This window comes from Cervus elaphus, chromosome 23 (genome assembly GCF_910594005.1).
Source record: "Cervus elaphus chromosome 23, mCerEla1.1, whole genome shotgun sequence".
Classification (NCBI taxonomy): domain Eukaryota; kingdom Metazoa; phylum Chordata; class Mammalia; order Artiodactyla; family Cervidae; genus Cervus; species Cervus elaphus.
The window spans coordinates 47,755,973-47,770,329 of NC_057837.1; the positions used below are offsets into that span (position 1 = coordinate 47,755,973).

General features: G+C 40.8%; 1 protein-coding gene across 2 annotated transcripts in view; it reads right to left on the reverse strand.

The window, feature by feature from the left end:
• Window positions 1-5,924, reverse strand: part of GPCPD1 (glycerophosphocholine phosphodiesterase 1) — a 63,575-nt gene extending 57,651 nt beyond the window's left edge. The window contains exons 1-2 of one of the 2 annotated variants that reach the window (XM_043882718.1): window positions 5,745-5,924; window positions 290-366 (exon numbers count right to left, since the gene is read on the reverse strand). In XM_043882718.1, coding sequence (XP_043738653.1) covers window positions 290-338 — 49 coding nt within the window. In that variant the 5' untranslated portion in view covers window positions 339-366; window positions 5,745-5,924. The remainder of the gene's footprint in view (window positions 1-289; window positions 367-5,744) is intronic. The other variant, XM_043882719.1, reaches the window with a different exon arrangement.
• Window positions 5,925-14,357: the final 8,433 nt, after the last annotated feature.

The window sequence follows — 14,357 nt, forward strand, 5'->3', positions numbered from 1 at the left end:
TGGAGTAACAGAGCTTGCGTGCCACAACTACTGAAGCCCACACGCCTAGAGTCTGTGCTCCACAACGGGAGAAGCCACTGCAATGAGAAAACCACACACTGCAACCACATCTACCTCCCAGAGGAGACCCAGCACAGCCAAAAATAATAATAAATAAATTTAAAAAAAAAAATAAATAAAAAAAATAAATAAAAATTAGGTCCACTCTAGTAACAACTCTATATTTAAGATAATCCAGATAAGAAAAATGTAATTTTTTTAAATGTTTAAAAGTAAAGCTTTACAATACCTGGTAAAAGAGTTCCTCTTATTTCAAAGGTAACCTGAGAAGGTGTCATTCTGATGGATTTATTTTAGGATGTCGTGCTATAAAGAAAAAGATGATGTCATTTATAGTATATCTAGATAGCTACCACCAAGAAATAAGCTAAAAAGCACAAAACAAAAATGAAGATTTCAGAGACTTTATATAGAGAGAGATTGAATTATTTGGGAATCACCTGGCAAGTCTTAGGGCCTAATGTTACAAACCTATTCTGTAAGAATGCATGGACCAGAAAAAACTTCAAAACAAGTGTGTCCAAGCTTTTTTTTTTAGAATTCAAGACTATCTTGTCACACAGTTACTCCTCTAATAAGCAGCTGTTTTGAACTCCACCTATCTTTCCTGACCAGGCTCATGTTTACAGTGGAGGGAAATATACACACACACAACTACAGACAGAAAAAAGCTTGGCTCAAGAGTATTTTTACTTTAATTAAGAAAGTTCCAATTTTAATAACAAGAAAACAACCAAAGAACTTAAGCACCATCCACTGAAACAAACTGGTTATGTTTTGTAACAAGTTTGAGAATCTGCTTCTAAATGATCTGATGGCTTAAAAAAGACAAAACCCATTCCCCCACAAATCACTTTTCGAGTTTCTCTTTATTAACTATAGGGCCATCATTACTACAGTCCTGCAGTCTCAACTCTGCAATCTATTACCAAACCCTGTAGATATGAATTTATCTTACATACATGCCTTTCTAAGTTTAAACTTCTTTAAAAACTCAAGCCTCCTACTTATATTTTGTCTTCCAATCGCATTCCAACAATACATTTTTATGTCAATTAGAATGTTTCTTGCATCCCTGGCTTAGAATCGCTTCCATTATTTTACAGAAATCTAAACCCCTAAGCTCTTGGTGTCCTTTACTCCTTTAGCCACATCTTCGCTCCAGCTTGCTTTCAATTTCTTTGCTGTTTTTCCCAGCCTAACCAACTTATTCACCTTACCATCTTTTTATTTAAGTACTTAAGACATTTTTAAAGATTTTAATGTACATCAATTCTCACGCAGTTTTTAGAATTTAAATACAGAAAGAACACATACTCCACACAAAAGGCCACATCATATTGTACATAACCTATCCCAACACCTCCAATAAAACTTTTGTACCCTCAATCCATCAATGTTCCTAAAAGAACTCCAATGTCTTTATGTCATTTCCATTAATTTTCCAGCTTAAATATTGCTTATTTGCATTTACACATTTTATTCCAAAAAAATCCTGAAGTACCTTTCTCAGCTATGCATTCTTCTATTTTTGCTATGCTCCGTTCCCCTCCCTATGAACACATGCACAACTCCACAATGGTCATTTAATGAACACTAACTCCGGGAGTTTGTAGTGGACAGGGAGGCCTGACGTACTGCGACTCATGGGGTCGCAAGGAGTCGGACACGACTGAGCGACTGAACTGAACACCCACAGTTAACCACACTTTCAAGTCAAAGCATATAGATCTAAAGCAGCAGTTGCCACTGGAAGCAATTTTGTCCTCTAAGGGTATCTGGCAATGTCAGGAGACATTTCTGGTTGCCATAACCGTGGGTGATGCTCCTGGCATCTAGTGGTAAAAGCTGGGAGTGCTGCTCAACACCATATAATGCATAGAACAGCTCTCCACAAATAATTATCCAGCTCCAAGTATCAAGAGGGCTAAGGATGAGGAATCTCTAATAACTAACCCTAGGGGGGGCTGCAATGAAAATCAAGAGTCACTATGCATCATCTCACTTACATCAATTATAAAATGTAAATATAGTAAATAATCAAGTGAAGTGAAAGTCGCTTAGTCATGTCGGACTCTTGGTGACAACACAGACTAGCCCGTCAGGCTCCTCTGTCCATGGAATTCTCCAGGCTAGGAGTGGGTAGCTGTTCCCTTCTCCAGGGGATCCTCCCAACCCAGGGATCGAATCCAGGTCTCCCACATTGCAGGCAGGTTCTTTACCATCTAAGCCACCAGGAAGACCATCAGTCAACGTGGTTTCATGTCATTTGGCTCAAGAAATCCCTATTTAGTAACTCCATTCAGTAAGAAAACCCAAGATTCCACACTGGAGGGGAAAAAAGCCTGTCCTTGATCAAACCACATATGCTAATCTACTTTCTATGTCTAAGAGTAAACCTGATCTATTTAAAACATATATTAATACATCCAGTTTGAGCACAGCCAAATAATGTTTTAAATCTAAAATGAGTTTTAGATTGTTACCCGCCATTTAACCTATATAACCCAAATAACCTTCATTCAATATGAATCTGAGTATAACCCTAAGAATAGAACGATTTCCTTTCCTAATAAATAAATGATTCATTGAAGCACTGCAATCTACTTTTAATTTATCTATCTTACATTTATCTACATCAATCATATCAAGCAGAAACCTTAAGGCTATCAAAAAAACTAGGCTTTTTAAGTTACTGGATTGAGACAAAGCAAAAAGCTCTATCATCCAGCAAACTGCTGAATAACCAACCTCAACATATAACCTGAACTTTCACCCAATGCTTACTGCCACAATTACTAAGAACAATCTCATGTATATAATTAAAAATTGGTACTTGATTATTTGTTGATCAATTTTAAGTAACTGTTTTAACCAATTTTAGGGAAACAGATGTAATTATTCCTATGTATTAAAATCAACACCTAGTAAAAAAATCTCTGAATTTCTACTGCATTAAATTTTATGAAAAGGGAATTAGCTGATTACAGCTGAGCCTCTCATTATTAAGGTTGCTTGTAAGAGTGGCTATAGTAACTTGGCTGGAAACAGCTGCAGTTTACATTATGTACTATATACCAAAGCTTCATACACAAGCACAAAATTAACTCCACCCCTCCAAAAAAAACCTCACCGGGTGTGAACAAAGCATCATCTCCAACGTGGATTGCCAAAAAAGTCATATAATCTGTTTAAGTTCCACTCCCCGCAATGCCCAAATTTAAGGCCATTCCAAACAAAAGCCTGCAGAGCTGCTCCTACAGCAGTTTACTTGATGGTGGACAGAGGCCAAAATTCTGGTGCAGGACCGAAGTGTACCATTTTGGCACCCTGCTACCACCAAAGTAAAATATTGTTTTGTTATGGAACAAAAAATTTACACAACCAAAATTTCCTCTTCTTCCAAACATGCAAAGGAAATCTAAACTTGAACAGGGACAGGTCTTCTAAATACATACAACAAGAATAAGATGGAAAATGCTAGTCATTTTATATACATGAGCTGACTGAATATGTAATTTAACTAATTCACCTATACCCTCAAGTACAAAACATGCTTCCTGAGATATGTTTTTGCTTTGGTTTTAAACATAACCTCCATTTTTTGCTTTCTGAAGGTTAAGTATTAAACAGCATTCTCATCTGAGACTTTGAGTTGCATTTAACACTATTTTAACACTTTTTTAAGGACTCGAATGATTTGCAAAATGACACTGTAATTTACATTTTAAAAATACTTCAAAAATACTACCTGGCAAAGTAAGTTTTACTTTATTCTTTTTATCAAAAAAACTATCCTAACATATTCCTTTACTGGCTTGCCAGCTTAGGGAACAAAAGAGAGATTTAAACAGGGGTACAATTTAGAACTAAACTGAAGTCACAGGTATTTTCAGCAAAATTGTATTTTTTTCCTAGCCAAAATGACGTATTTCACTGTTTCCCTTCAAATATTTTTTCAAAGAAAAAAGCTGTTTCCAATTCTCTAGGCTCCAACAGCTTTGCCTCCTCAGTGCATATTAGAAAGCAATATATGAAATGCCTATACTTTCCGGAGCTAACTTCTGCTCATCCTGGTGGAGGATCATTATGATCCCCCTCTAGCCCAACCCCAGTATACTGAGTCAATACTTTAATCAAGTGTACATAGACATGATGGGTTTTTATTAAGAAAGCAGTTCTGAAGATTTCATTAAGCCAGTAAACTCATTAATCATCTTTCTACACAATGCCAGAAAACCATTCCAAATTTTTTTCATTACGTCTAGATATTATTTTCATATATATATATATATTTTTTTTTTTTCCTGGTTAAGTTACACACAAAGACTTGATTCATCAACTTACTTTTGCACATATCAAATTTTACTCCCTCTGCCACTGAAATATCCTTTGTGGTTACTATTTCAGTCGAACTTTCCCTGGTGGCTCAGAGGTTAAAGTGTCTGCCTGCAATGCGGGAGACCCAGGTTCGATCCCTGGATCGGGAAGATCCCGGAAGATCCCCTGGAGAAGGAAATGGCAACCCACTCCAGTATTCTTGCCTGGAGAATCCCACGGACGGAGGAGCCTGGTGGGCTACAGTCCACAGGGTCGCAAAGAGTCGGACACGACTGAGCGATTTCACTTCCTAATCTCATCTTGTCTAGAGTATCAGTTCTCGCTAGTGATGTGAAGAACGGACCGAACCATGTGCAGTTTTACCTGTTTGTTTTACCTTATGTTACTTACTTGTACCCAGAATGTTAGGCGTTGGAAAAAGGACTGATAGCTTGTATTTATTTCTGTTAAGCCACAACTATCAGAAATGTAGCAAGGTGGGGCGGGGAGGGGAGAAGGGGCCGGGAGGGGAGTAGTGGATAGAAATTGAGCAGAAATAGGAAGGGCAACAGAAAAGTATTAAGAAAACATCAAGCCCAAACATCCAACCAGTTCCTCTATGTGTTACATCAGACTAGACCGCTGTCTCAATGGTGAAAGATCTCCACACTTCGTGACTGAATTCATGATTCATGCCTGATTTCCTTTATATCCGGGCGAGGGGGAAAGAGGGGGGTCGATGAGCTAGGTTTTCTACCACAAGGTAATCTTTAGAGCTTGGAAAAAGTAGAGCTTTAGAAAAAGGGGCAGCTGTCTTAAAATTGTATCAAGGGCACTGATGTCTATTACTAGAACCTTTTCCTAAAAAAGTAAGGCACTTCGGTTTCTTGGAATAACTGAATTATACAAGCACGCCCTAGACTACTTGGATAAGCAATTTCAGAAAAGCAGCAGTTGTCAAAACACTACGAATTACTTATGGATGAAGTCAGAGACTGGCGGTGAGAGAGTTCTGCTGCATTTACGTTTCTTCGTTCCCTAAATGGTTCTTCCAATACTTAGGTTGTCTATGCATTCTGGTATTACCGAAAACGCTACAGAATTTTCATACGGGAACTAAGCACTAAGCAGCACAGCGTAATCGCGGCAGCAAACGATAAATACAATAAACATGTGTAACCCACCGATTTACAGGAGCAAACCGCCAGGCCGCTGTTCCCCGACCGGTTGCCCGTCTAGGGTGGGGGATCCTGCCCACAACTCGCCCCCCGCCCCGCCGCGTAACCCTGACAGCTCGGCCGCCACGTGAGCTAGCGCCACGGCCCCCGCACCGAGCGCCCAGCCCGCCCGGCCTCCCACCTCACCTGCTGGGTCCACGGGTCAGCGCCACCACCGACGCCGCGCCCGACAGTCAGTGTCGCAGGCCGAGGTGCCGGGTGCCGGCCGTCAGCACCTCGCCAGCGCTCCCTCAGGCAGCCCGCAGCGGCACCAAGCTACAGGAAGCGGCTCCGCTCAAACCGGTTTCAGCTGCTCCAGACCAAACCGCCAGGCCCCCTCGCGGGGCGGGGCCTGAGGAGCGGCGAGGCGGAGCCTGACGTCACGCCCGGCGCCCTCCGGGCCAATGGATGGCCGCACGTTGGGGGCCGCACGTTGGGGGTGGGCCCGCGCGATTCTGGTAAGGGCAGGACTCCTGGGCATTCCAGGGGTTCCCCGCGTGGGCTTTTTCGGCTGGCCGGGACCGGCGGCAGAGGCCTGGCCTGGGTTCTTAGACACCTACCTTGGTCCCCTAAGCAGTCCTAGGACAAACTAGAATGAAAAGGTGGAGCTCAGATCCTGAATTGCGTCTTCTGTCCCATTGGAAAGCGAGGGAGATTAACAAGCCTAACATTCTGTGGAAACTATTTCGTTACAAAATGAAAAGCGCACTTAACCAAATCTTTAGGGTTAAGGAGAGTTGAGAGACCTAAAATTGTTGAGAGTTTATACCTTCCTTATGCAAAGGATGGGGTTCATACTGGCAGTATCACCCGGTGGTTATTATCACAGTTGCCCTCTGGAGATCCTGTCAGACCTGCCTATACCAATTGCTTTTAAGGGCTTCCCAGGTGCAATCATAAAGAATTCTGCCTGCCGATGCAGAAGACGGCAAGAAAAGGGGTTCGATGCCTCAGTTGGGAAGATCCCCTGGAGAAGGAAATGACAACTCACTCCAGAATTGTCTGGGAAATCTCATAGACGGAGGAGCCTCGCATTTTTACAGTACATGGTATCTGCAAAAGAGTAAGACACAGTTTAGCGACTCAAGAACAACAACGTCAATCGGCATGAATTGCATGTAACAAGACCCAGGTTATTCATATGTAAAATAAAGCTTGAAGCTAGAAAGATCTCTGCAAAACCCGTAGTCACTTATTTTTGGGGGTGGGGGTGGGGTGGGGGAAGAACCTTACCAAGAAGAAGAAGGAAAAAAAAAAAGGTAAGGTTTACTCTCTCCTTTGATGGTTCCAGAAAAATTAATCAGCCAACTTAAACTGTTGCTTTCCAGTCTTCAAGGTTAACTGCTGGTTTACCCGTAATAAAAAATTGTTATCAGATTTCATTTAAAACGAGTGAGATTCCAACTCGAAATTTTCATAATTCTATTGCAATATGATAATGTATTTGTAATTATATTTAAAATTGAGTAAGATATGAAAAATCTTAAGATGTGGAAAAAGGACTCAAGAGCTAGCTTGAGCTGCAAATCGGTTAAAGAAAAAAAGTGAAGTCGCTCAGTCGTGTCCAACTGTTTGGGACCCCATGGACTGTAGCCTACCAGGCTACTCTCTCCGTGGGATTCTCCAGGCAAGAATACCATTTCCTTCTCCAGGGGATCTTCCCAACCCAGGGATCAAACCTGGGTCTCCCACATTGCAGGCAGACGCTTTAACCTCTGAGCCACCAGGGAAGCATATTGGTTAGGATGGTCCTATTAAAAAGGCATTTGGGTTAGAGGCTCTCTAGCTCTTAGACAGCTCCTAGTTTTATAAGTCGGATTTTATAAATAGATATATTTGTTAATAAAATAAAATTATATATATCGGGTGACTGCATTTGATATTTGATCTTGGATTAGCTCCCAGAGCATTTCTGACTGTTGTCTAGTCAGTTAATAAATAATTTTTAAGTACCTGCTTACTGCAAGACACAAGATGCAATGATTTCTGGATGTCACTAGTTTTAGTCACAATTTTCTTTTTTTTTTTTTTTAGTCACAATTTTCTTAAGGAATTAAAATTTCCTCCTAATTATGTACTATTGTCTGCTAAAGTCCGCTGTTAACATTTCCTAATACCTTAGAGTTTATTTCATTCCTCTGCTGTTAGTCATACTTCAGTGATGAATTTCTTTCATATGTTTGCTTTTTTTTAAATGTTTATACTAGATCTTTTTTTTTTTTACTGTAATCACTATTTAATCAAGCTATTACTTGCCTAATGTTTATAGTTCAAGTTGATGGGTCGAAGCCATGCTCTTTCCCTAAGTCCTATTGAAATCACAGAAGAATTACACATATTTGAAAATCACCATCAGTGGGCCAGAAATTGAGGAATTTCTAGAAGATTCAAAACAAGCCAGCAGCATTGGATAATTGAAAAACTGAGAACAGAGAAACATGGACCTGCAAAGGGAAAGAAGGGACTCCTGGAGCTGCCACTTTACACAGCCTTGCTTGAAAACTCTTATAATAATTCAAAATATTTTAGATTATATCACATATGCCTTGTTATGATTGCTATATTAGAGTAAAATATAAACAATACATTCCTTCCTCCTACTTCTGTGGAATGTTATAACTTTTGCAATAAATGTTTAATGAGATTAACTTGGATCTTACCTCATTTAAAATATTTAATGTTATCTTATTTGATTAAATAATGAAACATATTAACTCATTCATCCAAAATCAGCTGCATGATCTCTCTTTGTCTTTCATGTATTAACAATGGTAGTAGCATTGGTGGAAAATCTTCTAGCCTTAGGTCCCATACTTGAACTTAAATCCTACTCCTCACTATCTGTGATTGAATATAAATCTTTGGAAAATTTTTTAATTGATGAACTTAAATATATTTATTTATTTGTTTGCTCTGGGTCTTAGCTGTGGTACTAGGGATCTTCAGTTGCATCATGGGGGTGGAATCTGGTTCCCTAAGGGGGATTGAACCCAGGCCCCCTGCACTGGGAGTGCAGAGTCTTAGCCACTGGGCCACCAGGGAGATGTCCTCAAATTGATGAATTATGAGGCTTTCTTTCTGGACAAAACGATTAAGCCCATTTCCTTTCTTACTTAAATTTTGTAGAGGTGTTGCAGGAAGGAACCCAATTCTGACTCCATGTTGGAAACTATTTTTTTTAACTTCCTTTTATTATTATAATCATACTCAATTGCTTGCTTGGAGGACCCTGCCCCTCTGTTTGACTGTAAACTAAAGTGACTTTGTTCAGCTCCTGGACAGATAAGTTTGTCCCTGCCCACCTGTGAATAGAAGAAACACACCCCTTCTAAAGGCTGGCCACTCCCTTGGAGATGTTTTGCAAGAATGAAGACCCTTCCACTTTATCTCCCCCACTGCATTTCCCTCTCTATTCTGCCTTTTGACTTTAGTTCCTCATTGCTTCTTTCTCTCCAGTCTATAAGAGAACCTGGCACCCAGACCCACATAAATTGGTTATTTTGAGGCTCTAGCTTGCCACCTTCTCGATCTGCTGGCTCCCCATTTAAAATCTCTTCCTTGCCTCAATCAGGGCTTCCCTGGTAGCTCAGACGGTAAAGCATCTGCCTACAATGCAGGAGACTTGGGTTTGATCCCTGGGTCAGAAGATTCCCTGGTGAAGGGAATAGCAACCCACTCCAGTATTCTTGCCTGGAGAATCCCATGGATGGAGGAGCCTGTTAGGCTATAGTCCACAGGGTCACAAAGACTGTGGACACGACTGAGCAACTTCACTTTCTTTACCTCAACACCTCGACTCTTGGATTCATTGGCCTGTCATGTGGCAAGTCGAGTGAGCCTGGACTCGGTAATAGAGGTAGAAGTAAGTTGTTGCTAGTTTCATGGTTATTTTATTGAAATTACCTTTGTTAGGTTCAGGGTTTTTTTAATTAATTTTTAGCTGTGCTGGGTTTTCTCTAATTGCAGGGGGTGGGTAGCATGGAGACCTACTCTTCTTTAAGGTGTGCAAGCTTCTCACTGCAGTGGCTTCTCTTGTTGCAGAACATGGGCTCTAGTTGCACAGGTTCAGTATTCGTGGTGCAGGGTCTTAGTTGACCCTCAGCATGTGGGATCTTCCAAAATCAGGGATCAAACCCTTCTTAACCACTGAACCACCAGAGAAATCCCGGGTTCAGGTTTTTCATATAAATTTTACTATAAAAAAAAAGTTTTATGTTGATACCAGTATTTTTTTAACCAACTATAGCATCTACTTTTGTGGCCACTATTTTACCAAGTCTAATTTTGCAAGCCTTTATTTTTATCACAAAGTGTTGATTCCTCCAACAATGGACTTCCCTGATGGCTCAGACTATAAAGAATCTGCCAGCAATGCAGGAGACCCAGGTTTGATCCCTGGGTTGGGAAGATCACTGGAGAAGGGAATGGCTACCCACTCCAATATTCTTGCCTGGAGAGTTCTGTGGACAAAGGAGCTGGTTCAATCCATGAGGTTGCAAAGAGTCAGATGGGATTGCAAAAAGTCAGACACTCATGAGCGACTAATGTACGCCTATACACCTTTGGTAATTTTAACTAATCAGCTTTGTTTTATGCTGAGTCTTATCCCAGAAATATTCATTATTATGTGGATAAAAGATCATTTGGGAACTTCCCTGGTGGTCCAGTAGTTAAGACAGGGGACACAGGTTCAATCCCTGGTCAGGTAACTAAGATCCCACATGCCTTGGAGCAACTAACTTCACACTCTGAAGTCCACACTCCAGAGACCATTTGCCACAACTAGAGAGAGTCCATGCACCACAACAAAAGATCCACATGATGCAATGAAGATCCTTTGCACAATGACTAAGACTTCACCTGCTGTGTTCCTGCTAAGTTGCTTCCTACTTCCGATTTGATGTGACACTGTGAACCGAAGCCTGCCAGGCTCCTCTGTCCATGGGATTTTCCAGGCAAGAATACTGGAGTAGGTTGCCATGCCCTCCTCCAGGGGACCTTTGACACAGCCTAATTAATTAATTAATTTTTTAAGAAGAGTGATCATTTGTACTTACCCCTTGATCAACCCGTGTAAATATTTTGAATATCTCCTGAGATATTCCACAATCTCTGTACTGTCAGAATCTTTTACAGATTCAGAAGGCTATCAATTTCGTGTTTCATTCACCTCACAGGTGGCCCTATCCCTCAAGGTTAAGGGCCGTGTCTTTCATTCCGTCTGCATGAGTCCATGAGCAATTCCCAAGTTATAGAAGCCCCTACTAATTCTTTAGCAATGGCCACAGGACTGGTAAAGGTCAGTTTTCATTCCAACCCCAAAGAAAGGCAATGCCAAAGAATGTTCAAACTGCCACACAATTGCACTCATCTCATACTCTAGGAAAACAATGCTTAAAATTCTCCAAGCAAGGCTTCAACAGTACATGAACCATGAACTTCCAGATGTTCAAGCTGGATTTAGAGAAGGCAGAGGAACCAGAAATCAAATTGCCAACATCCATTGGATCATCGGAAAAGCAACAGAGTTCCAGAAAAACATCTACTTCTGCTTTATTGACTACACCAAACCCTTTGACTGTGTGGATCACAACAAACTGTGGAAAATTCTTCAAGAGATGGGAATACCAAACCACCTTACCTGCTTTCTGAGACATCTGTATGCAGATCAAAAAGCAATAGTTAGAACTGGACATGGAACAACAGACTGTTTCCAAATTGAGCAAGGAATATGTCAAGGCTATATATTGTCACCCTGCTTATTTAACTTATATGCAGAGTACATCATGCAAAATGCCAGACTGGATGAAGCACAAGCTGGAATCAAGATTGCCGGGAGAAATATCAATAACCTCAGATATGCAGATGACATCACCCTTATGGCAGAAATCGAAGAAGAACTAAAGAGCCCCTTGATGAAAGTGAAAGAGGAGAGTGAAAAAGTTGGCTTAAAACTCAATATTCACAAAACTAAGATCATGGCATCTGGTCCCATGCTTCATGGCAAATAGATGGAGAAACAATGGAAACAGTGAGAGACTCTATTTTCTTGGGCTCCAAAATCATCGCAGATGGTGACTGCAACCATGAAATAAAAGATGCTTGCTCCTTGAAAGAAAAGCTATGATCAACCTAGATAGCATGTTAAGAAGAGAGACATTATTTTGCCAACAAAGGTCCATCCAGTCAAAGCTATGGTTTTTCCAGTAGTCATGTATGGATGTGAGAGTTGGACCATAAAGAAGGCTGAGCACAGAAGAATTGATGCTTTTGAACTGTGGTGTTGAAGACGCTTCCCTTGGACTGCAAGGACATCCAACCAGTCCATCCTAAAGGAAATCAGTCCTGAATATTCATTGGAAAGACTGATGCCGAAGCTCCAATACTTTGGCCACCTGATAGAAAGAACTGACTCATTGGAAACCACCTTGAAGTTGGGAAAGATTGAAGGCAGGAGGAGAAGGGGATGACAGAGGATGAGTTGGTTGGATAGCATCACTGACTCAATGAATATGAGTTTGAGGAAGCTTCAGGAGTTGGTGATGGACAGGGAAGCCTGGCGTGCTGTAGTCCATGGAGTCGCAAAGACTTGGACATGACTGAGCAACTGAACTGAACTGACTAATTCTTCATAAAAGTGACACAATTGCTGAAGTTTGTTCTTGCTGTTAATTTTTTTTCATATAAAGATCAATTCTATATGGAGGAAACCAAGGGAACTGCTGATTTCCAAAATTTTTTAAGTGCTGCAAATGTGAACCTTTAAACCAATTTCAAATTGGCTGCTGCTTTTCTGGTCCATGCTTTCCAAGCTCTCAGTTGTACCATCATATCAAAATGTCTGTAGCACCTAAGATTCAGAAGGTTAGCTCAAAATATCTTTGACCTGTTTCTTCATCAGTGAAGTGGAAATTTAAATACCATAGGTTATTTCAAATGAAGCTGGAGAAGGCACCCAGCCTCTGACACAGTACCTGTTGCTACCTAATGACTATGTCCCTCCTGAAAGTGAAGTCGCTTAGCCCATGTCCCACTCTTCGAGACCCCATGGACTGTAGCCTACCAGGCTTCTCCGCCCATGGGATTTTCCAGGCGAGAGTACTGGAGTGGGTTGCCATTTCCTTCTCCATGGGATCTTCCCGACCCAGGGATCAAAGCCGGGTCTCCCATGCTATAGGCAGACACTTTACCTTCCCCCGCTAGACCTTCCCTATACCTCAACTCCATGAAAGAACTACCAATTTCAACATACCTAAGAAGTTGATTGTAAGACAATACTAAGAATCAAAAAGTGCTGCCCTTTAAAATATGCCATAACATCTTCTTATATTTTGTTTCATTTTATTTAATGAAAGTGTTCTTTTATGTCTATTTAGACACAAATTTTATTATATATCATTATTGTGCACATATGCATGAAAAGGAAAATATAAGTAAAATAAATTGCTTAGTTCAGTTCAGTCGCTCAGTCGTGTCTTTGCGAATCAGTCCATGGAGTCTTTGTGCTGCCATGGACTGCAGCATGCCAGGCTTCCCTATCCATCACTAACTCCCAGAGCTTCCTCAAACCTCATGTCCATCGAGTTGGTGATGCCATCCAACCATCTCATCCTCTGTCATCCCCTTTACCTCCTGCCTTCAATCTTTCCCAACTTCAGGGTCTTTTCCAAGGAGTCGGTTCTTCGCATCAGGTGGCCAAAGTATTGAAGCTTCAGCTTCAGCATCAGTCCTTCCAATGAACATTCAGGACTGATTCCTTTTAGGATGGACTGGTTGGATCTCCTTGCAGTCCAAGGGACTCTCAAGAGTCTTCTGCAACACTGCAGTTCAAAAGCATCAATTCTTCGGTGCTCAGCTTTCTTTATAGTCCAACTCTCACATCCATACATGACTACTGGAAAAACCATAGCTTCGACTAGACTGACCTTTGTTGGCAAAGTAATGTCTGATTTTTAATATGCTGTCTAGGTTGATCATAGCTTTTCTTTCAAGGAGCAAGCGTCTTTTAATTTCATGGTTGCAGTCACCATCTTCAGTGGTTTTGGAGCCCAAGAAAATAAAGTCTCTCACTGTTCCCACTGTTTCCTCACCTATTTGCCATGAAGTGATGGGACCAGATGCCATGATCTTAGCTTTCTCAATGTTGAGTTTTAAGCCAACTTTTTCACTCTCCTCTTTCACTTTCATCAAGAGGTTCTTTAGTTCTTTGCTTTCTGCTGTAAGGGTGGTATCATCTGCGTATCTGAGGTTATTGATATTTCTCCTGGTATTCCTGAAACATCTTCACATTTATAGTTCAACCATAAATAACATTGTAATGCCCTAGTTTTCAAAACAATATTATCCAATAACATTAGTGACAACATTTTTTTTAAAGTCCTCAAATATGATCACCAGGACCTAAGTCACTGATACCAATGGCCAAGTTTTGATGCCATTGCTGGTTTTGAGTTTAAGGGAAGCTATCAGCAAAGGTCTACAGATAATAGTCTGGATTCCTACTCCATCTTCAAAGGTCTTCAGGGAAAACAAGGACATTCAAGTGTGTCTAGAGGACAAATATGTCAGGGCTGCTCCTCCCTGGCCATCAGTGATTTCAGAGGTTAAATTTTTCAAAAGGGACAGTAGAATCCGTGGAATAAGGTAATGCCCAGCCTAATTCACAGAATTGTGGAAATTATGCTAATAGTTTTGGTACAGTACCATTACCCATTTAATTTCCCTATCACATTTTAAATGTATATAACCAAAAAGGGAGCG